The sequence below is a fragment of the Cydia amplana genome, chromosome 25, assembly GCF_948474715.1.
Source record: "Cydia amplana chromosome 25, ilCydAmpl1.1, whole genome shotgun sequence".
Taxonomy (NCBI): Eukaryota; Metazoa; Arthropoda; class Insecta; order Lepidoptera; family Tortricidae; genus Cydia; species Cydia amplana.
The window spans coordinates 3,362,276-3,386,938 of record NC_086093.1 but is presented as its reverse complement, the minus strand read 5'-3'; the positions used below and the strand labels follow the sequence as shown (position 1 = coordinate 3,386,938).

Genomic DNA, 24,663 nt, shown 5'->3' with positions numbered 1-24,663 from the left:
TTTCAGTTAATATTGAACCATTTGCCTCTTTTCTACGATCTTGGCCCCCAAAAAAGCCCTAGAGGCTATTTCTCCAAATCCTTGACATTATCAGTTAAATTTTCATTAGTCAGAATATCACGCATTTTTTAAAGTAAAGAGGGTGATGTAAATAATACCAGTATCTTCTTGCGCTGTTTGTCTTTATGCACATTTTTTACTGTTCTGGCAAGCATCATGGTATCGAGAGTGACGTTCATACTGATCACGCCCGGTTTCACTCATAACTCTCCGGTTATCTAATTAAATGTATTAAAACACGCAGAATTTTGCCCACTGATAGCCTGACATCTCGTGTTCACCCCGAACGCGCGTGTAAACAAATAAACTTTTGCCCTGCGTAAGTGCGTATACGCAAGAAAACGCGCAACTCCTGTGAAAAACGCTCAGTCGCTCCTCGACCGCCGCGGCGAGCGTACGCATGACAGACCCGCGCTTCATAATACAAATAGCTTACATATTTATTTATTACAACTTCTTTCTATGCAAAATCCTGAATTATTCCTTAAAAAAACTATTGAGAAGTTTAGTTGACGCTTTCGAGTTGGAGGATGAGTGACTTGTGATAATAGTGTTGTTATTTATTCAATCTGTGATATTAGTGTTACTTTTTATTTATTGTTAATTTATTCAATATGAAGCAGCAAACTGGAGTTATTACTATTCATCAAGTAAGTTGTTAATAGGGGTTTTTTTATTACCTATGCACAATCTATATTACTTCATGGATAAATAAGTTTTATCAGTCATCTCATTTGCCTTATAGTCAACTTAGAATAAGACTTATCCTCCTAAGTGCCACTTGCACCATTCCATTAACCAGTTCACCCTGGAGTTACCATGGTTACCAGTACAATTTGACATTGGGTTACCGGTTTAACCGCTTAACTCCGGGTTAGTGGGATGGTGCAAGCGGCCCTAACCCCCTAAATCATTTTTGGAGTTTTGATTTTTTTATTCCAAGTTCAAAATTAGATTTGATGTTGTCCTCTTAAAAGGACATGGGGGCTTAGGGGGATATGTGAGACAGAAACTGAGGGTAGTGGCGCAGGGGTCTGTATTGAGACCTCTACATTTATTTGCATGGCATCACATAGGTCAAAGAGTCAGAATCAATAGTAGAAACAGCGATCAGTCTTCAAAACAATATGTACAGCATTTTGAAACTAGCGACCCGCCCCGGTTTCGCACGGGTTAACAAATTATGCATAAACCTTCCTCTTGAATCTATCTATTAAAAAAAAACGCATCAAAATCCGTTGCGTAGTTTTAAAGATCTAAGCATACATAGGGACAGACAGCGGGAAGCGACTTTATTTTATACTATTTAGTGATTTCATTTCAATTTCAACAGTCAGTTATCTGAATATAATAAACTTTTCCTGATTTCAAAAATAATTTTAGTTGACTGGGATATTTTTTATCCTAAAGTGATTTTAGCGGAAATTTTAAATGAAAAGAAAATTGATAACTATTCTACATGACCTCCCCTGATTACAGTTGTAAATTGTGTAACGATCGGGGTAAGCGAGATTTTGTAAACGAGATCTATATAATTCACGACAGCCGCAACGATCGGAAAATAAATGTCGTAATAGTCGTCTTTTGACTAAAACAAGCAACAACGGTTGCACTCCGGGAATGCCGATAGAAGTGAAAACTCACCTCACTATGTTACCTACGCCCGGTAACACGATACATACGTTTAGCGGAGGTATTCTATTTATTTATTATATATTATTATCATTCTCAAATAAGATCACACTTTTTCATTGACATGTTTATTTACATACTGCCATGACAACGTCAAATTATTGGAACATAGGTAAAAAATCTTGAAAAAGAGTCCGTAACATAAATGTCTAAATTGAGTTTTTCTTTATTGATTTAAATAAGAATAAGAATTCGTTTATTCATGGCAAACTAAACTACATTTAATACAAACGTATTACAAAAAAGTATATTTAAATGCCATTTAAGTTATGAGAGACCTTACGGGGCTTACGGTCACGTGATGGCCTTACGCCCCTTACGGTCACGTGATCGCCTTACGCTGTCTCGAGTTTATCATTTTTCCCCACCTCAAAAAGTGCCCAGCGCCGCTAAAGAAGTTTTCACTTCAAAAAATAATTATACATAATACGTACACTGTCGTCGCGTTGTGCGCAATGCAGAAGGGGTCACCGGTTCAAACCCGGCACGGTAACAATGTAATTTGTATATTTATCAATACGTAACTGAGGGCAGAGTCCCAAACCTATCCGTCTCTTTCTTTTACTGGTATCGTAGTTGAGATGTGAATGGGAAGGATATATTGAATTGACATTTGAAATGTAAGTGAACCTGGGAAATTAAGGAATATTTTACGCCTCTTTCTTCTAGAGTTTGAGTTTCATTTAATTTCAGAACCCCTAGTGTAAATTTCATTCGACAGCGTGTTTCGTGTAGCGTGTCACATTGCTGGGGCATCAGTCAGCCGCGACCACGACCAGTGAAACCTGTGTCGAAACGTCGGTAAATAAAGGTAATAAAATAAATTTCGCGATAGAGGTCGTCTATAAATGTGAGTTAATATGTCTATTTTTGTATGGGATCTGGAACAGCGCGCCAAGTGGGTGGTTTTGGAAACTCAAAATCCCGTACAAAATGACACTTAACGCAAACGCCTACGTCACGTCACGCTATCCAAGGAAATTAACACTAGGAGGGGTACTGTACTATTTCGTACCTTGTCACAGCTTGACAATAGTAGGTATGAGATCCCTACCGACTTGCATATTGATTGTCACTGTGACAAGGTACGAAATCTCAGTACCTAGTTTTTCAAAAATCAAATCAGATATCATTTATTACCAGGCAACTAAAGCCCATAGATACATACCTTACAAACGAACATACAAGCTAAAAATTATTTAGAACACGTAACGATGGAGACTCTAGTCTTTTAGTCCTTACCTTCAGGACTCGACAAGGTTCTTAAAGACTTTAGTAAAAGCTTGAATTTCAGTCTTGATAGAGAGTTGAGTCTATAGAGAATAGAGTCCTCTCTTGCTGTTACATACTAACACGCTGACTGCTGACGGAAAGTTTCGTAAAATTGAGAATTTTTTGCGTACAGATCATTGAAATTTTCTACACAGGACAGGGAAATTTCCTATTTCCGAAAATGTCAATTTCCTTTATTTCCTAATGTATTCATTTTTCATTTCCATAAATTATCAAAAAAAAAAATCTCTCGGGAACTTTCTACAATGTACAGAAAAAATTAAAAACTAAGTTACTTACATCTTACTAGAATTTGAATGTCTTACAGACAATAATAGCAAATATGACTGAATTTGTTACCTTGAGTTATTAATACAATACAATAGCAATTTTAAGGAAATGTAAATTTTACACATTCCTAAATACATGTTATTCATATTCATACGGAACGGCTCACTGCTCACAATATCTGAACGCGCACTCTAACGCCTTTACAATAGAGGCGTGTTCAGATATTTGTGAGCACCTTGGCCGCTCTGATATATCTGATGGCGACCGTACCTATATTACCTATAATCAGATAACATATATTATAATATTACACTATACAGGTTGGTCCAAAAATACGATTGCAAATAATTTCAAGAATATTTTTCTCACTTGTTACACGTCTTTTGCAAAATGTCATAAAAAAATAAAACTAGATAAAATCATTAAACTTAAACAATACGTAAATATCTTAAAAATTTATCCTTTAACTTTGATATACAAACGCAAAAGTAAAAAAAATACAACGTATCTTTGAGGCATTCTATACATACGGATATACATAATAGATAACGTATAATATAACATTAATGTGATAACATTTACAACCCAGACATCACGTAATTAGTTATATTATATAATAATAAATTGAGCAGTGTCAACACTTTGGTAAACAAGCTTTAAGCAAAGATAAATAATTAAATATTATAGGACACTCTTACACAGATTGACTAAGTCCCACGGTAAGCTCAAGAAAGCTTGTGTTGTGGGTACCTACTCAGACAACGATATATATAATATATAATATACAAATACATAGAAAACACCCAAGACTCGGGAACAAATATCTGTGCTCACACAAACCGGGATTCGAACCCAGGACCATCGGCTTCACAGGCAGGGTCACTACCCGCTAGGCCAGACCGGTCATCAAAAAAAAAGATATTAATCCGTATAAGATAAGTAAAGTCTAAGGAAAAAACGTGTCTCGGAAATCAAGAAAAAGTTATTCTCGTATAGATGGCGCCACACCTTTGGTCTGAAAATTGCAAATTGAAAGTGGGAAAAGGAGTAACGACTTCTTTTTTGTACTTATGTAAACATAACTTTAAGTAAACATTGATATCGAAAACACTAAACCACGAAATACATGAATTTTTGACATATTTTTTATACAGAGTGTTTATTACATATAATCTTTTTTTATTTTATTTTTTTATTGGCATTCGAATTACCAAAAATTTGTCTACAACTGAATTACATATGCATGTTATTTTCTAAGATCGTAAATAACTTATTTGATTCTGTTGGTACATTGTGTGACCTACTTTTTAAGCACAATAAAAAAAATTAACTGTAAAAAAATTGTAATCCCAATGGGACAAATTAAGAAGGTTTAGAGACCGAATTCTCCTGTGGTTTGTACTCCATATATGTTTAATGAAAACGTCTTACCATATCATGTCATAAAAAAGTTACAAAAAATGACCATAATATACCTACAATAATGTGTATTTAGACTTTTACTGTAAACAAAAGTAACACAATACATTGTCACAATTTCGCAAACTAGCGCCGCCAAGCAAATAATCCGATATCTACGTTACATAACAATCGCATACGCACTTTTTGCAATAATTGTACTCACCCAACTAATCGTCATATGAGCCAAAGCTCTACATATGAAATTGGACTTTATTTCTATAAAAATAAAGTTCAAAACGTAATATAGGGAGTGCATGACTTTGGCGAAGTCAATGAACTTTGATCTACTTTCCAAATATTTGCAGAACAATTCGAGTTTTAGTTATTCGATCAGAGCTATAACCGCGAAAACCGAAGTTCGCATCTTTCTCTGTTACTCTAATTACGCTTTCATTGGAGTAAAAGAGAAAGATCCCCGCAATTTGCGAATTTCTGTTTTCGCGGTGGCCCCCCTGTTTCCGATATGATATTGATCTGTCAGTGTCAATTCGAGTTTTAGTCATTCGATCTGTTTCCGATATGATATTTATCTGTCAGTGTCAAAAGTGACATTTCTTCAACCAATAAACGTCACTTTTGACACTGACAGATCAGTATCATATCGGAAACAGATCGAATGACTAAAACTCGAATTGCCTGTTAGTGTCGCGCGAAGGGTTATCGACTCGTAAACTTGATTGACGTGAACCTTATGTCGACGTGTTAAGATCGTTTTTGCAGTGACTTGGGACTCACGAAGTATAATGTTGATAAGTTCAAAATAAGTGCTTCTGATAATCATGGGAGCCTAGTACCTATCTCGATCCCATGGCGTCCCCCATACGGCAATGCGGGTAAAGCCGATGTGGGTTTAGTGGGTAGGCCGTCTCCCACCTTTTCTCGCTAAGAGAAAGGAATGGGAGATGGGAGTCCCACATAACCCCCGACAGGGGTATGCGTAACAGCATATTTTGTACCTATTTGGATTAATTATTTTAATTATAGTTTTATTCTATTAAAAAAATACGCGACTAATGTTTACAGCATATTAAAAAAAAAGCGGCCAAGTGCGAGTCGGACTCGCCCATGAAGGGTTCCGTATTTAGGCGATCTATGACGTATAAAAAAAAACTACTTACTAGATCTCGTTCAAACCAATTTTCGGTGGAAGTTTACATGGTAATGTACATCATATATTTTTTTTAGTTTTATCATTCTCTTATTTTAGAAGTTACAGGGGGGGGGGACACACATTTTACCACTTTGGAAGTGTCTCTCGCGCAAACTATTCAGTTTAGAAAAAAATGATATTAGAAACCTCAATATCATTTTTGAAGATACCCCACACGTATGGGTTTGATGAAAAAAAAAATTTTGAGTTTCAGTTCGAAGTATGGGGAACCCCAAAAATTTATTGTTTTGTTTCTATTTTTGTGTGAAAATCTTAATGCGGTTCACAGAATACATCTACTTACCAAGTTTCAACAGTGTAGTTCTTATAGTTTCGGAGAAAAGTGGCTGTGACATACGGACGGACAGACAGACGGACAGACGGACAGACAGACAGACAGACAGACAGACATGACGAATCTATAAGGGTTCCGTTTTTGCCATTTGGCTACGGAACCCTAAAAATGGGATCTACCCTAAAAGATCATGATCATCCATATTTTTGACAAACAGTATTATGGACGGAGTAAGCCTCACTCCTATTATCGCTTACTCAGTAAGGGATAATGTGATATATACAGGTTGTTTGGTACATCATTTGCCAAATTAAAATGGCAGATAGGTTGAGTCATTTGCTATCTTCTCAAACTTCTTGCCTAGAAAAAAAAATCAACGTAACGTTTGTTTTTAACGTAATCACGTATCAAAAATCAGCCTGTATATAAGAATCTATATTTATATCCGTTTAGGATTTCCTGATTCTTATGTAATGATACATCTGCCAAAATTCCGTGACAGTGACTTCAACAATTGTATGAATGCAATGTATCTTGGCATAGTTAATTTGGCATGTACTTACATGGTAAAACTCAGTCAAATTAGTCATGGTAAGTACATCTAATAATAGTAATAATATATTTAGTATAGCGACTGTGGAATTTTTTATTGACGCAAGGTGTTTTGGCCTTTTGGGGTTAATTTCGAAAACGGGATATGTAAGATATGTTCAGCGGGGTAATGCTGCCACAGACAGCATCTAAGGCACCTTGCCGAGGTGTGAATTTCTATTTTAGTTTAGGTTTACCTAAGGGTATTATTATTAATTTAGGATACTATAATTTAGTAAATCTCGCTCGTACTCGCACATTAGTGCGAGCGAGATGTATAGAAAGTACGTAATTTACTTTCTGAGACATAGACATAGACGTTATGCCAGTTTTGACACTCAATGGCTCATGGTACGGGTACTGAGCTACTAATTGCAGTCACGAGTTTGGATTTCGCCCGAGGCACAGAATAAATAATAGTACTAAGTACAGAAGACTCACTCTCTAACAAAACGCGTCTGTTACGATCAGCACAGATATGGCCGCTAGGTGGCGACAGCGCCACGCGCGGCTTATGGCTTTCCCCAAAATTGGGGCCGAACGGATGTACTTTTAGCTACCTGTAGCAAAGCGACGAAATCGCGGAGTGAGCCACGCCTGTCCGAGGTGGAAATTATTATTATTACAAGCTTTTTATTAACTTCCAATGTACCTATCTATATCTATGTAACTTATGTTTGTACGGGTCAAATCTTGCAAGTTAAATTTGACCTACTTCCCGACTTCCAATGATGCTGATTAAGTATAAAAAAACAACGGGTTGCACTCCGAGAGTGCCGACAGAAGTGAAAACTCAATGACTAGTCCAAAATGTCTGCAGCACTATGTATAATTGACCCATCCTCCTTTCTATTGAAAAACTTTAGTTCCGAAATTGCTGGCCAGTGAGCTTTTTGTAGCGTTAATTGTTTAAAATTCGAATAGAAATTGTAAAGTTACCTTGCAGACCTCGCATATAAATATATTTGGTCATGATATTTTGAGTTTTATTCGCCAGAACTAGAGTTCACTTTTATTAACGATTTCATCAAGATGTAGCTTTATTGAATTATATTTGAGTCATATAAAGTTAGAATGTAACTGTGAGATCCTCGTATTTCAGCCCGTACAAGATTAGAACCTTTTTCATGTAATGTCATTGAGTTTTTCTTTATTGATTTAAATGCCATCTAAACCTTACGGTCACGTGATCGCCTTACGGTCACGTGATCGCCTTACGCTGTCTCGAGTTTATCATTTTTTCCCCACCTCTAAAAGTGCCCAGCACCGCTAAAGAAGTTTTCACTTCAAAAATTGACGTTTAAGTTGTCTTCGAGATCGTTACAATGTACTGCAGCCTTCGCCATTTTCTTGCCCAAGACTTATGCATAGGCATTACGTTTCTTTCATCACCGTTTAGCAAGAAGGAACGCATCCTTGGCTGTCAACTCTACCTCAACACTACATAATGTATTTTGTATAATAACTGGAGATTTCCATGAAAAAGCGTGTATAATATTGTAAATATTATGTAGATCTACATACGAATCACACACATCTATTTTGTATTTTGTTGTGTGTAGTAAAGTAATTATAATATTAGTAGGAAGAATGGTTAATTCTGCAATAGCTCTTTAGAAATAATTCGAATAGTATAGTATAGTAAATTACGATACAAATGCGAAAAATAGGAAATTCGCAACGAGTGGCGATAAATTAAAACACGACCGAAGTCGACACGAGTTGCGAATTATTTATTCGCAGTATTCGCACATGTATCGTATAAGTACGTTTCATTGTACATATGGTCCTTTAAATTAGTTGAAATTTTCGACATAGTTACGTAATGTGCTAATTTTCGCACTAGTGCGGTAAGATAAATATTTTTGCACATTATTACTCTGAAATTAAAAACAATGTTTTCGCGTAGTTATGTTTTAACGTGTACATGTATATAATAGGTATAATAGCATTAATAGCTATGTAAAGATATTTACCTAACAATTATCCATTATCCATATTCTTTTGTTCAAGGTTTTTGAGTTGGCACTTAATTTACGAGCAAATAACCGGTCGTGAATATATCGCCTAAACATCTTGTGTTTGTATATAAAACTCGACATTCAGCAGCACAAGTTGCTAAGCGGGCGAGGTGTTCAAAATTACCTTGACGTGCTCTTATTCTCTTAACAATAAAGTCGCGTCACGATCATTTTAAACACCTGGCCCGCTTAGCAACTATTGCTGCTGACAGTGTTTACTGTACTCCAAAAAAAATACATTAAAATAATCTGCATCTGCTTATCTTAACGGCCTTGTTGTCATTGGAAACCAGACATCTCTATTCAATTCATCTCCCTATTCTCTATCTATTTCTCACTTAGGAACAATTTTTTTTTGGTGTGACATTTCGCAAATTTACATTTGACCGAATTTTCAAAAACCGCCAAATTTTCCAAAGGGGTCACAAATGCAACCGAACCTAATTTATACACGAAACCTTTCTAATAAGTTCGGAAAAACTAATCGGTTGTGGGAAAAAAAAACATTCGGACTAAGTGTAAGTGTAAGGCCTGAGTGGACGCTCGAAGCGGAGCGTTCGGCGGGGCGTGCAGCGTGGCATCGAGCTCCCAAGTGATTTGAGCAGCGTGCACTAAGGCCACTCATATACGCTTGCATTTGTTTAACATGCACGCCGCACGCCCCGCCCCGCTGCACGCCCAACTCGAGCGTCCACTCAGGGCTTAGTGTAAGGCCTGAGTGGACGCTCGGAGCGGAGCGTTCGGCGGGGCGTGCAGCGTGGCGTCGGGCTCACAAGTGATGTGAGCGGCGTGCACTAAGGCCGCTCCTATACGTTTGCATTTGTTTAACATGCACGCCGCACGCCCCGCCCCGCTGCACGCCCAACTCGAGCGTCCACTCAGGCCATACATTAACGGAATTTCGGCACATCGATTTGATCGGAGGAAAATCGAGAATAAACTTATTTGGGCACTATCTCCAGTGTAAATAAGTAATACAATATTTTAATTAATACGGATATATTTGTTATTGCAAAATATAATCTCGGAGATAGTATTATGTTATCACTAATCCTTGCCTGGCGGCTATCAGTCTTGATTCATATTTCCTTTGCAAAAACTGTGTATTGTATAATGTTTGTTTGCTCGATTTTATTTTTGTGTGTGATTAATTTTTACTCGTACCTATAAATGATTTAGAATGTCATAAGTAAATCATATGTTCCAATAATAAATGATATTACTGAAAATCAAATTGTTATTTTAAGTGTATCCGATAGTGTACTTTTTTCGTGAAAGTAACAAAAATATGAATATTGTAGTGTTTAAAGTTGAAAAACTGAAGGTTTTAAGTGTTTTATACATTTTAATTTAATGAAAACGAAAAAGGAAGAACAAAAGGTACTTATCAAAATTTTCTTGCGGATTCTTTGTTAAAAAATAAAATCAAATTCTCTCTTGTATGTTTCGTTTGTTTATTTTAGCCCCTTCTGTTGTCGAGTGTATTTTTATATTAATTATTGCTAAATAATCTGAATATTATTAATATAATATTATTAATATGTATTCTCATTTACGTACTTACATTAGGTATATCATTTTTTTACGTGTTACATTAATATTTACCAAATACGAGTAATAGACCTTGAATTATATTTTTAAAATATAACTGATGTTAAATATTTTTCATAAAACAATATACAGGGTGTCCCAAGAAGTAGTGATATACTGAAGCTGGGAGGTAGAGGACCTAGAGGGCTATCTGAATCACCCCCATGTATGTTCCGCGATTTTTCGTATTTTCAGAGTTATGATTTTTTTTAATTTTTCACCTATCGCCGAGTACGATGAGATTTTTATTTATGGTGACGTGAATTATTGCGGTAGATGCTTGATTTTTTTTGTGTGCTAAGCTGATAGATAGGCCAATTCAGTATGGTAACATTTACTATCGTTAGATCTCTGAATGGAATTAAAAAAAAATTTAATGCCAAGAAAGATAAAATTACCCAGTATGTTTTATTTTTCTAAGCGCCCTTGAAGTTGTGAACATACTGGGTAATTTTATCTTTCTTGCCATTAATTTTTTTTTTAATTCCATTCAAAGATCTAACGATAGTAAATGTTACCATACTGAATTGGCCTATCTATCAGCGTAGCACACAAAAAAATCAAGCATCTACCGCAATAATTCACGTCACCATAAATAAAAATCTCATCGTACTCGGCGATAGGTGAAAAATTAAAAAAATCATAACTCCGAAAATACGAAAAATCGCGGAACATACATGGGGGTGATTCAGATAGCCCTCTAGGTCCTCTACCTCCCAGCTTCAGTATATCACTACTTCTTGGGACACCCTGTATAGGTAATCGGCTTCGCCTCAAATTGTTACTCACGCCACTCGCCTTTTTTGACCTCTCTTAAACAACGGTTGCATAAAATACGATTACCGAACTCTACAAAATATGAACTAACTGATGCTTGCGAAGCAGTAGAATATAAAACTGGTCAACCAAATCTTGTCAGTAAAAAAAGGCGCGAAATTCAAATTTTCTATGGGACGATATCCCTTCGCGCCTACATTTTTCAAATTTGCCGCCTTTTTCTACTGTCAAGATCTGGTTGACCAAGTATAACTAATGTTTACAGTCGCATATCAATAAACGCTGACATATTTGATTTTTTAATTCTAACCGTGACGTCAGAGTGGTGTGATCGGTGCTATGCCTGCACAATTGCTAATCAGGTTCTATCTTTTGCGTATTATTCGAGGTTATTTAAGCGGGCCAGCTGATCAAGGCCGCTGCCTCGACTTTGTACTGTGTTACGTCAAAACAAGTTTAGTTATATCTTTGCGAAAAGAGTTAGACATTCATTGTCATGTTCATTTGGTGGCAGAGGCGAATAATTAAAATCATCACTGCTGAATCGCTGCAAAAAGTCGCCGCCGTGTGGCCCGTGTGATTATGCATGGGCGTAGGTACAGGCAGAGGGGGGCAGCTGACTCCCCCCCCCCCCCCTGGAGCTCAAATTTTACATACAATGCATGCCCTCTGTGGCCTCTGCCCCCCCCCCAGGCCTATGAATTCGCCACCCCGTAGTTCACTGGCTGGCTAGGCCCTTGTGCTTATGATGATGGATGAGGTTAGCTCAGGACCGGGGACAATTGGCTTACTCGAAGAGAAGTCTGTGCTTTGGCCACAGTGTAAAAAGTAACCGTGGACCGATGCCTGCTTGCGTAAATGCCGACACCGCACAACACAGTAGGGTTGTCACAGACTTTCACACAACTGCCCCAAAAAGACAAATAATTCAAATGAGACACGCTAGCCACTGGCTGCCCCTGTAAGTACTACCGAGTTACTAACAATGGCGATGTATGCAGCTCGGGTGCGCGCGACTCATCCCTTGCACCCTGCACGATTGCCCTGTCTAGACGGCTTCGTCGAATGACTGTATTGTTTTATAGACTGTGCTTTTGTTTACCAGTGGACGATAACTGGCTGAAACGATGATGTCGATGACTTTGACTTACAAACCTTTTTTTTTTTCAGATGCGCCTGCATCGCTGTGAGGGCTGCCTCGCGGCGTGCCCGCCGCGCCGGGCGCCGCTCGCGGACTATCCCCGCTCTATCTTCAAGTAAGTCCTGACAGCCTGGTGCCTACACTCTGTCACAGAATAAATAATGGTACTAGGTACAGAGAAGCGCTGGTGGCCTAGCGGTAAGAGCGTGCGACTTGCAATCCGGAGGTCACGGGTTCGAACCCCGGCTCGTACCAATGAATTTTTCGGAATTTATGTACGAAATATCATTTGATATTTACCAGTCGCTTTTCGGTGAAGGAAAACATCGTGAGGAAACCGGACTAATCCCAATACGGGCCTAGTTTACCCTCTGGGTTGGAAGGTCAGATGGCAGTCGCTTTCGTAAAAACTAGTGCACACGCCAATTACTGGGATTAGTTGCCAAGCGGACCCCAGGCTCCCATGAGCCGTGGCAAAATGCCGGGACAACGCGAGGGAGGAAGGTACAGAAGATTCACTCTCTAACAAAACGCGTCTGTTACGATTAGAACAGATATGACCGCTATTAGGTGGCGCAAGCGCCACGCGCGGAGTATGGCTAGCCACCAAAATTGGTGTGGGATGAATGTACTTTTAGGTACTTGTTGCGACGAAATCGCGGAGTGAGCCACGCCTGACTGTGAACAAAGATTCGAGTGTTTATAGAGGCGCTTCGGTTACCTCTCTCATACCCCATTTCCTGAAATCGAAATTGCGTAGTGCTGGGTTTTGGACTGGTATTGGGCGCGCAAGATTAAAGGCGTTTACAGTACATCTGGTGCTCCATTAGGACACCCTGTGCTGTAATAATATAATAAGCACATTACGACGGACGCCCTCAGACTAGATGGAGCGATGACCTTTGCAAAGCGGCTGGCAAGAGCTGGATCAGACTAGCGGCTAATCGTGCTCAATGGCGTGCAATAGGAGAGGTCTATAATAATAATAAATAAATTTATTTCAGACAATTAATAGTCCATATTTTAAATTAAATAAAATTAAAATAAATTAAAATTAAATTAAATTAAATTAAAATTAAATTAAATAGAATTAAAATTAAATTTATGTCCAGCAGTGGACGAGAGTGGTAGGCTGATGATGATGATGATGAAGCACATTACGTAACTAGGTAGAAAATTTAAAGGGCCTTATGTAACTGTAAAACGTTGTACTGTAAAACGCAACGAGTGGCGAATTTTCTTTTTTTCGCACTTGTAAATAACTATTAAAGATGCGCTCGAACCCTTAGATTTTTTAAGCGAAATTAAAATTACTAGTTTTTAATTTAATTTTAACGCCATCTCTCGTGTATTGGCAGAACCACGTTGTGCAAGCGACGCCGCTCCCCCTACCCGATGAGCAACAGCAAAACGAACTGCACCAAGATGGCGGACCCCACGCCTCCCACGCCGCCAGACAATAACGCGCCACGTAAGTATCCTTCACGATTTATAAATGTATATTTATACGACCTTATTGTCAGTGTCTTAGGGTGGTATTCCACCTGTCCAATTTCTTGGTTCAATATGCATTGCGTTTCGCCGAAGAAGACTGGCTAAAGTTGACATCAACATCTTCTAACCGCGCGAGTTTTTCGAACTACCCGCAGTTGGTCTTGTTTATCAGCTTGAACGTTTTACGCACTAGGGATGTCTGTCGACACACAACACTAACGATATTCGATTTATCGACTGTCGATATTCGTTCCGTCTTCTCCGAGACCACGGGGATAACGCCGTCCTCGAAACGGAGGTAAATCTTAAAACTTAGATACGCGATTAAGAGCCAACAGGAGCTGAGATTTAAATATTTTAGGTAAATATACCCGTCTCGCTAACGGAAGCGGCTCCTAAAACTAGTGCGATAAGGACAAGGCGAAAAATCCTCCGTAAAAATCTCAAATATAGAGGTTTCGTACTCGACTGTTTCCTCCTCCAAAACTTAACCAATCGTAACCAAATTTGGAAATCTAAATGATTATGAAATTATCTGTGTCGGACCGTTTTGCTTTTTTGGCTAATTGATATCAGTTTTGAATACCACGCCTCTCATTGCGGCATAGTCAATTAGGCCATTTTGGCCATTTTTGAAGGGCTCTAACGCCTTAAAAAACAAAAATATCAAAAAAATCAAAACGGTCCGACACAGATATTGACAATATTAATCTGTCTTAAAAAAATCATTGCTCTAGCTTCAAAACCCACGGAGGAAACAGTCGAGTACGTTTGTATGGAGAAATGACCACTCCTGTTGGCTCTTAAGTCCCGTTGTACAATTTAATAATGTGTAAAAACCGTGAAAGTTTAAATCAGTGTAATCCATCTTTTTCCAGCAATGCCTTGGTTCGGTATGGACATCGGCGGCACTCTGACCAAACTGGTCTACTTCGAGCCGAGAGAGACGAACCGTCGAGAGCTCGACAAAGAGACAGAAGTGCTCAAGAACATAAGGCGGTACCTCACGAGGAATTCTGCGTATGGCAACACTGGGAGAAGGGACGTCCATTTACAGGTTACATTCTAATACTATGTTTCTAATAATTACTTGTTATTTTATGTCTTTTTCTTCTTGTCTATTGCCCTCCGTGATTCTCACTTGATGGTCTCATCGGAAGACCAGCGCTGGAAGCCACCAGCAACATGCTGAGATGACGCCATTTCGTGGCACTTTAATCTTATTTTGGTGTTTCTTTTATATTATGTGTTGTCTCGTTTGTTCGTGCTTACGAATAAATTTCTCTCATGGAAAAAGGGAGCTACAGTTATTTATAAATGTCTGCAATATAATGGTGTGACCTTCAACGCGCGGGTCGTTGACCTCACGCGGCAAAACAACGCTAGGGTTGTCAACGCTTAGAATAATTATAAACAAAAATTGCAAATTCAGTATACCCTTTTTGTAACTTTGTTTTGTTGTTGTTGACGACTCGTCTGGCCTAGTGGGTGACCCTGCCTGTGAAGCCGCGGTCCTGGGTTCAAATCCCAGTAAGGGCATTTATTTGTGTGATGAGCACAGATATTTGTTCCTGAGTCTTGGGTGTTTTCTATGTATTCCTGTATTTGTATATTATATATATCGTTCCGTGTACCCACAACACGAGCCTTCTTGAGCTTACTGTGGGACTTAATCTGTGTAAGAATGCCTATAATATTTATTTATTAACTAATGTTAAATCGTTTTCAGATGGACAACGTGACGATCCGCGGCCGCCGCGGCACCCTCCACTTCATCCGGTTCCCCACCACGGAAGTGGGGGCTTTTCTTCAACTAGCCCGGTCTAAAGGCATGGCCGCGCTCGTCAACACTATATACGCCACGGGCGGCGGCGCGTATAAATTTGAAGAAAACTTCATCAAGGTCAGTCAGGCACACCCCTGAGATCACACGTTCAACTAGCCCGCTCTAAGGGAATGGCAGCGCTCGTCAACACTATATACGCCACGGGCGGCGGCGCGTATAAATTCGAAGAAAACTTCATCAAGGTCAGTCAGGCACACCCCTGAGATCACACGTTCAACTAGCCCGCTCTAAGGGAATGGCAGCGCTCGTCAACACTATATACGCCACGGGCGGCGGCGCGTATAAATTCGAAGAAAACTTCATCAAGGTCAGTCAGACACGAGACATAACCCATTCGGGGGCACACGTTCAACTAGCCCGGTCTAAGGTCATGGCCGCGCTCGTCAACACTATATACGCCACGGGCGGCGGCGCCTACAAATTTGAAGAAAACTTCATCAAGGTTAGTCAGACACACCCCGTCCTAAACAAATCATCGTGTCCCTATCTGTCGTTATGCCATAGAGAGGGACAAACGATCATCAGCTGATTAACTTAGCAGACGTTTATGAATATGGGGGTGCATTGCTAATTTAAAAAAAGTTTAAACTGATAATAAACTATCATTTTGTTCCAGGAAGTGAACATGCACCTTCAGAAACTGGACGAACTGGACGCATTAATCGCAGGGCTGTTATTCGTCGACGCGTGGCATTCGGCCGAGTGCTACTACTGGGCACCGCCGGACTCGGAGCTACTACACCACAATACTGCAAACACGGTTAGTGTAAGGCCTGAGTGGACGCTCGTTCGACGGGGCGTGCAGCGTGGCTGTGGGCTCACGCGTGATGTGAGCAGCGTGCACTAAGGCCGCTCCTATACGTGCGCATTTGTTTAACATGCACGCCGCACGCCCCGCCCCGCTGCACGCACAACTCGAGCGTCCACTCAGGCCTTACACTTAGTTAACCACGCCGAAACCACAGAATAAGTTATAGTACTACCGTACAGAAAGGACAGTTCCTACAAAACCGATTTGACAGCGATTCAGGGTCGGATCAACTTATGGCACTATCCCTTTCGACTATTTAGGGTTGTCCAAATTCAAGTGATTATCTTATCTTTGGTCGTGCACGCAAAGGGACGTCAAGTTGTGTCAACCCTAATAATTGCTCGGAGCAATGCTGAGCCGAATGGAGCCGAGTTTGCCCGAAGTCAGAGTGTCTCCCTACGCCTGAATGGCTAGAGTCTAGCGTCTAGACGCTCGTTGATGTCTTGTTCTATCATTTAATTTTGGCTTGTCGTCCGCGGCGATAAGTGATTTGTCAAATTCATTATACTTCACTAAAATGTTGTTTAATGGAGTCATTAAAGTACTGTCAAATATATTACGGCCAAAGTGACCAAATATAACGTGGTAAATTCTTATTTCTATGATAACAAATATGTATTACGACATATTTGGCCATTTCGGCCGTCACTATCTTATTTGATGCTGGCTATACACTAAAATGTTGTATAAATAACTTATTATTGTGTTTTACAATGAAAGCATTATAGTACACTAACCTTTATTATAATGAATCCCTTATAGTTCAGTCAAAACTAAGTATTAATAAAAGTTTGCCATTCTATTTTGACTAACGAAGTCTAAATTCAATCATTGTATTTTTTCCAGCCGCCATACTTGGAGGCAGCCCTGAGTCTTTACGAACGGCAGCCGTTCGACTTCTCGAATCCGTACCCGTTCCTACTCGTGAACATCGGGAGTGGCGTCTCTATACTCGTGGTGAACGGCCCCAACGACTTCTACCGAGTTAGCGGCACCAGGTATAGTGTTCTATACTACTCATCATCATCATCCTCCTAGCGTTTGTCCCGTACTACTACTTTTCTTCTTCCACTTTGCTCTATCCTGGACATCGGTTTCTGCCATAGACTAGGAATCCTCTAGACTGAGTTTAGAGCAATTATTTCATGAAACCGATGCTGCCAAAAATACGGGGGTACGGGGGGACGAGGTGAGCGAATCCCGTGCCGTGATTGGTCCGTTCAAAGACACGGACCAATCACGGCACGGGATTGACTCGAAGATGGAGTAAAACTACCGTATAAGTGGCAGAGGGGGTAGCGTTACTATGCTCAGTCTAGAGGATGTCTTGTCTGTGGTTTCTGCCAACCCACAGGCGTTTATAGTGTTCCATACTACAGAATAAATAATAGTACCAGGTACAGTAGGTTCACTCTCTAACAAAACGCGTCTATTACGAGAGATATGACCGCTAGGTGGCGCAAAAGCGAGCAGGCGTCCGCTCCGTAGCAGTGCGCGGCAACTACTATGGCTAGACACTAAAATTGTTGTACGCCGCATGTACTTGTAGCGACGCGACGAAATCGCGGAGTGAGCCATGCCTCGGAAGCGTCCCTAAACAGAGATCGCGCTCTAATCCCTATAAGAGTGACAAAGATAGCACTACTGCATCGCTATATACAATTAATTGTCATAAAACTAAGCGGCCTATTTTATTTCTGTTAATACACAAGTATTGTAAATTGTATGCTTAATTTTTATACAAATTTTGGTTACTTTATCGTAGACAGTTTAGAAGGTATATTGCTTTTTATGATCTTTAATTTTAACTTTACTCCGTAATACCGCCGTATTAAAGTTGCCGTCAATAGAACTTGCGAACTATGTAAAAAAACAATGTAACTTTGTTTTGAGACTGTTTCTCCTTGAATTTTCACACTACCCCATCAAACACAATTCACACTATACACATATACACTATTGAAACGGTCCGTTCCGTAAAATACATAAATATATAACTGTATCTTGGATATTTAATTAAAAGTTTAAAATGGTTTCATAAGTTAGGTTATTAGGACCTGATGGAATGACGTTTTTGTTTCTTTTAAATTCTACAATAGTCTATGATGGGTAGTGTTGTGACTAAAGTTTGTGATATAACCCCGCTACACACTACCCAACTCACGCTCTGTACCTACCGCCGCGGTTGTAAAATACATCAATACATCATTCTTAAGTACCAATTTGTCTTCTGATCGTGATTAAACAAATTAAAAATAAGTAACTACTTGTTTTTTAATTTTGGTATTTTATTATTCGATATGGTTTGACATTAGTAAAGTAGTAAGTAAGAGTATTCCCCATCACTAGTAAATTCACCATTCAGAGGCAATTTCAATATGGCGGTTTGTTTACATAGTTCGCAAGTTCTAATGACGGCTATACTTTAGATAGCGATTCCAACAGAAAAGGGTAGATAAAACATGTATTTATTTACAGAATTAATATCGTCAGGTGACAAGCAAAACTCACTAATTACTACCACATAGCCATAGTGAACCATATTACTACTAGAAGAAGGTTGATTTTTGTTTACATATTTTTTAGGAATTAGTGAGTTTTGCTTGTCACCTGACGATATCATGATATAATTCCGTGGAATTCAGAAGATATTACTATTTAAAATATTCCTATGACGCAATCGTCATCTTCCTCGCGTTGTCCCGGCATTTTGCCACGGCTCATGGGAGCCTGGGGTCCGCTTGGCAACTTATCCTAGAAATTGGCGTGGGCACTAGTTCCTATGACGCAATACTTTTTCTTTTAATTTTTTGAATGTCAATTAGGTACTAGTTATTTGTAAATTTCTTGTGACAAATGTTAGAAAATCTTAGACATTTGTCGTAACTTTAAAATCAGATACACTGGTTGCATGTATACCACTTTGTTTTATTTCTCGTGTAATTCTGACAAAATCTATCTCACCTTGCAGTCTTGGTGGCGGCACATTCCTGGGCCTCTGTTGCCTGCTAACCGGCTGCAGCAGTTACGAGGAGGCCATAACTTTAGCGGCCTCCGGTGACAACACCACGGTCGACAAGCTGATCAGAGACATATACGGCGGGGATTACGCGCGCTTCGGCCTCTCCGGGGACCTAGTGGCTAGCAGGTGAGGCCTAAAGTATTTTTTACATGATTGCCCAAAAAAGGAGTGTTATTAGGCCTCTGTTGCCTGCTAACCGGCTGCAGCAGTTACGAGGAGGCCATAACTTTAGCGGCCTCCGGTGACAACACCACGGTCGACAAGCTGATCAGAGACATATACGGCGGGGATTACGCGCGCTTCGGCCTCTCCGGGGACCTAGTGGCTAGCAGGTGAGGCCTAAAGTATTTTTTACATGATTGCCCAAAAAAGGAGTGTTATTAGGCCTCTGTTGCCTGCTCACCGGCTGCAGCAGTTACGAGGAGGCCATAACTTTAGCGGCCTCCGGTAACAACACCACGGTCGACAAGCTGATCAGAGACATATATGGCGGGGATTACGCGCGCTTCGGCCTCTCCGGGGACCTAGTGGCTAGCAGGTGAGGCCTAAAGTATTTTTTACATGATTGCCCAAAAAAGGAGTGTTATTAGGCCTCTGTTGCCTGCTCACCGGCTGCAGCAGTTACGAGGAGGCCATAACTTTAGCGGCCTCCGGTGACAACACCACGGTCGACAAGCTGATCAGAGACATATACGGCGGGGATTACGCGCGCTTCGGCCTCTCCGGGGACCTAGTGGCTAGCAGGTGAGGCCTAAAGTATTTTTTACATGATTGCCCAAAAAAGGAGTGTTATTAGGCCTCTGTTGCCTGCTCACCGGCTGCAGCAGTTACGAGGAGGCCATAACTTTAGCGGCCTCCGGTAACAACACCACGGTCGACAAGCTGATCAGAGACATATATGGCGGGGATTACGCGCGCTTCGGCCTCTCCGGGACCTAGTGGCTAGCAGGTGAGGCCTAAAGTATTTTTTACATGATTGCCCAAAAAAGGAGTGTTATTAGGCCTCTGTTGCCTGCTAACCGGCTACAGCAGCTACGAGGAGGCCATAAATTTAGCGGCCTCCGGTGACAACACCACGGTCGACAAGCTGATCAGAGACATTTACGGCGGGGATTACGCGCGCTTCGGCCTCTCCGGGGACCTTGTGGCTAGCAGGTGAGGCCTAGAGTCATTTTTACATGATTGCCCAAAAAAGGAGTGTTATTAGGCCTCTGTTGCCTGCTAACCGGCTGCAGCAGCTACGAGGAGGCCATAACTTTAGCGGCCTCCGGTGACAACACCACGGTCGACAAGCTGATAAGAAATGACTTTAGGCCTCACCTGCTAGCCACTAGGTCCCCGGAGAGGCCGAACCGCGCGTAATCCCCGCCGTAAATGTCTCTGATCAGCTTGCCGACCGTGGTGTTGTCACCGGAGGCCGCTAAAGTTATGGCCTCCTCGTAACTGCTGCAGCCGGTTAGCAGGCAACAGAGGCCTAATAACACTCCTTTTTTGGGCAATCATGTGAAAAATACTTTAGGCCTCACCTGCTAGCCACTAGGTCCCCGGAGAGGCCTAAAGTATTTTTCACATGATTGCCCAAAAAAGGAGTGTTATTAGGCCTCTGTTGCCTGCTAACCGGCTGCAGCAGTTACGAGGAGGCCATAACTTTAGCGGCCTCCGGTGACAACACCACGGTCGGCAAGCTGATCAGAGACATTTACGGCGGGGATTACGCGCGCTTCGGCCTCTCCGGGGACCTAGTGGCTAGCAGGTGAGGCCTAAAGTATTTTTCACATGATTGCCCAAAAAAGGAGTGTTATTAGGCCTCTGTTGCCTGCTAACCGGCTGCAGCAGTTACGAGGAGGCCATAACTTTAGCGGCCTCCGGTGACAACACCACGGTCGGCAAGCTGATCAGAGACATTTACGGCGGGGATTACGCGCGGTTCGGCCTCTCCGGGGACCTAGTGGCTAGCAGGTGAGGCCTAAAGTCATTTCTTATACGATTTCCCAGAAAAAGAAGTAGCTTAAGGCCTCTATAGCTGTCTTATAGGTGATATTGTGGCTAGCAGGTGAGTCCTATAATAATGTTTTAAATGACTGCCTTAAAAAAAAGATTAATATTAGGCCTCTGTAGCCTTCTACAGGGGGCCTTGTTGGTAGCAGGTGACTCAGGTGAGTGATACAGCCTTTAATAGGCCTCTGTGTGTCACAGCTGTTATGAAATGGCCTCTGAAGACTAAATTACAGTTGATGAGCGTTTCGGCCTCTCCGGGGACCTCTCTCTAAGTTGTATAGGTTGGTATTCGACCTGTCCACTTTCTTGGTCCAGTGTCCATTGCGTCTCACTCTCTCATCAAGCAAAATGTGAGACGCAAATACACATAGGACAAAAGAAATTGGACAGGTGGAATATCACCCGTATACATTTTTTTTATTATGTATTGTTTGGTTTCCAGCTTCGGGCAGATGTGCACGGCAGACCGAAGAGCCAAGGTGTCTCGGGAGGACCTCGCGCGGGCCACGCTGGTCACCATCACCAACAACATCGGCTCCATAGCGAGGCTGTGCGCCAGCAATCAGAATGTAGAACGGGTAAGGCTATAAGAATCACCTCTGTTGACCGCCTCGCAGCAGGTTCGGCCGTCAAAGACATTCGCGCTATTCGCGGTCACCATCAACAACATCGGCTCCATAGCCAGGCTGTGCGCCAGCAATCAAAATGTAGAACGGGTAAGGCAATAATAATCATCTCTGTTGACGGCCTCGCAGCAGGTTCGGCCGTCAAAGACATTCGCGGTCACCATCACCAACAACATCGGCTCCATAGCCAGGCTGTGCGCCAGCAATCAGAATGTAGAACGGGTAAGGCTATAAGAATCACCTCTGTTGACCGCCTCGCAGCAGGTTCGGCCGTCAAAGACATTCGCGGTCACCATCAACAACATCGGCTCCATAGCCAGGCTGTGCGCCAGCAATCAGAATGTAGAACGGGTAAGGCAATAAGAATCATCTCTGTTAACCGCCTCGCAGCAGGTTCGGCCGTCAAAGACATTCGCGCCATTCGCGGTCACCATCACCAACAACATCGGCTCCATAGCCAGGCTGTGCGCCAGCAATCAAAATGTAGAACGGGTAAGGCAATAAGAATCATCTCTGTTAACCGCCTCGCAGCAGGTTCGGCCGTCAAAGACATTCGCGCCATTCGCGGTCACCATCACCAACAACATTGGCTCCATAGCCAGGCTGTGCGCCAGCAATCAGAATGTAGAACGGGTAAGACAATAAGAATCATCTCTGTTGACCGCCTCGCAGCAGGTTCGGCCGTCAAAGACATTCGCGCCATTCGCGGTCACCATCACCAACAACATCGGCTCCATAGCCAGGCTGTGCGCCAGCAATCAGAATGTAGAACGGGTAAGACAATAAGAATCATCTCTGTTGACCGCCTCGCAGCAGGTTCGGCCGTCAAAGACATTCGCGCCATTCGCGGTCACCATCAACAACATCGGCTCCATAGCGAGGCTGTGCACCAGCAATCAGAATGTAGAACGGGTAAGGCTATAAGAATCATCTCTGTACACGGCCTCGCAGCAAGCTCGGCCGTCAAGGATTACTCGCGCAAGTCATGCTCGTTACTACTCCAAAGACTGTAGAATCCAATCGTGTCCTTAAATTTAGAACATGTAGGTCCTACGTATAAAATGTAGATATATAAAGTTCTTTTACATATACATATACTGAGTGTTGATGGTCCTCATTAGGGGTCGTCCAGAAATCATGTGATCATATTTGGCCTATTTTTGAAAGTACCCAATTGTCATTTTTTACAGGTGGTGTTCTGCGGTAATTTCCTACGAGTCAACCCCCTATCAATGAAGCTCCTGTCATACGCCATGTCATACTGGTCTCGCGGCGCGCTAAAGGCGCTCTTCTTAGAGCATGAGGGGTAAGTTATACCTTATTAGTAGAGATGCACCGGATATCCGGTTACTATCCGGTATCCGGCCGGATACCGGATAGTGACCTACTATCCGGCGGGATACCGGATAGTAAAATTAACACATTTTGGGGTAAAAAATGGAATCTAAAAAACAGTCCCGGTCATAATGCTAACGACACAGTAGATAGAAATGAATACGTAACCAATGTCACACAATACACTTATTTGTTTACAGAAAAAACAAAAATACGCGCGCGCACTTGTAACTATAAACGAACTTACTACGTAATGACCAAAGAGTATAAAAACTATATATGTAATGACATGATAACACTCGTTACGATCCTAGAAATATGTCCGCGCGAACGTTCACTACGAAACAGGTCGAAACCTGCACGACGCGCACCTGCAAAACTCAAAAAATAGGTACAATTCCGCCGGCCGAATATCCGGCGGCCGGATACCGGATATTCGGTCAGTGTCTAGGCCGGATATCCGGTATCCGGCCAAACAACTATCCGTTGCATCTCTACTTATTAGATATAAGAACTAGGCTAAGCAAAGTACGAAAATCATTTTTGGGGCTAAAAAAAAATTATGTTTTCGTCAAAAACTTACATCACACCATTAATTCCAGATACTTCGGCGCCGTGGGCTGCCTACTGCAGCTGGACGACCATTACCACCGCAAGAAGTCGCGACACGGCGCGTCCGCCGCCGACCACAAGCACGCCGGCCGGTGATCGCCGCTAGAGGGCGTCGAGGCGGAGCGGGCAGTGTAGGGGGGGGGGGCACCACCATCGGTAGGGTCGGCCCCATAGACTAGGAATCCTCTAGCCGGAGTTTAGAGCAATTATTTCATGAAACCGATGCTGCCAAAAATACTGGGGCGCGGGGGACGAGGTGAGCGAGTCCCGTGCCGTGATTGGTCCGTTCAAAGACACGGACCAATCACGGCACGGGATTGACTCGAAGATGGAGTAAAACTACCGTATGAGTGGCAGAGGGGGTAGCGTTACTATGCTCAGTCTAGAGGATGTCTTGTCTGTGGGTCGGCCCCTACACGCGGGTCTCCCTCGCGATCCCTAACAACGTTTGTCCTAAAATCACTTGCCCTAACTGTTTTGTCCTAATTTGTACTACCCCTAACTAATTGTCATAACAATTGTATTCCATAATGTAATGGTTGCCCTAAAACGAATGCATATTACTGTTAGGACAAATG

At 41.6% G+C, this 24,663-nt stretch overlaps 1 protein-coding gene across 1 annotated transcript; it reads left to right on the top strand.

Annotated features, from left to right (window-relative positions):
* Positions 1-387: 387 nt before the first annotated feature.
* Positions 388-24,181, top strand: LOC134659836 (pantothenate kinase 3). Its single transcript, XM_063515543.1, has 11 exons — positions 388-710; positions 12,371-12,456; positions 13,700-13,812; positions 14,714-14,892; positions 15,565-15,738; positions 16,298-16,441; positions 17,339-17,490; positions 19,464-19,640; positions 21,955-22,090; positions 23,329-23,444; positions 24,076-24,181. Exons 1-11 carry the CDS (start codon positions 675-677, stop codon positions 24,179-24,181), a joined length of 1,419 nt encoding a protein of 472 aa, XP_063371613.1. The 5' UTR covers positions 388-674.
* Positions 24,182-24,663: the final 482 nt, after the last annotated feature.

Bases quoted from the DNA above. Each gene is read 5' to 3' on its own strand.
- LOC134659836 (XM_063515543.1), top strand. From the start codon at position 675: ATGAAGCAGCAAACTGGAGTTATTACTATTCATCAA. The intron at 13,813-14,713 runs GTAAGTATCCTT...ATCTTTTTCCAG, and splicing joins GCCAGACAATAACGCGCCAC to CAATGCCTTGGTTCGGTATG. The intron at 22,091-23,328 runs GTAAGGCTATAA...CATTTTTTACAG, and splicing joins GCAATCAGAATGTAGAACGG to GTGGTGTTCTGCGGTAATTT.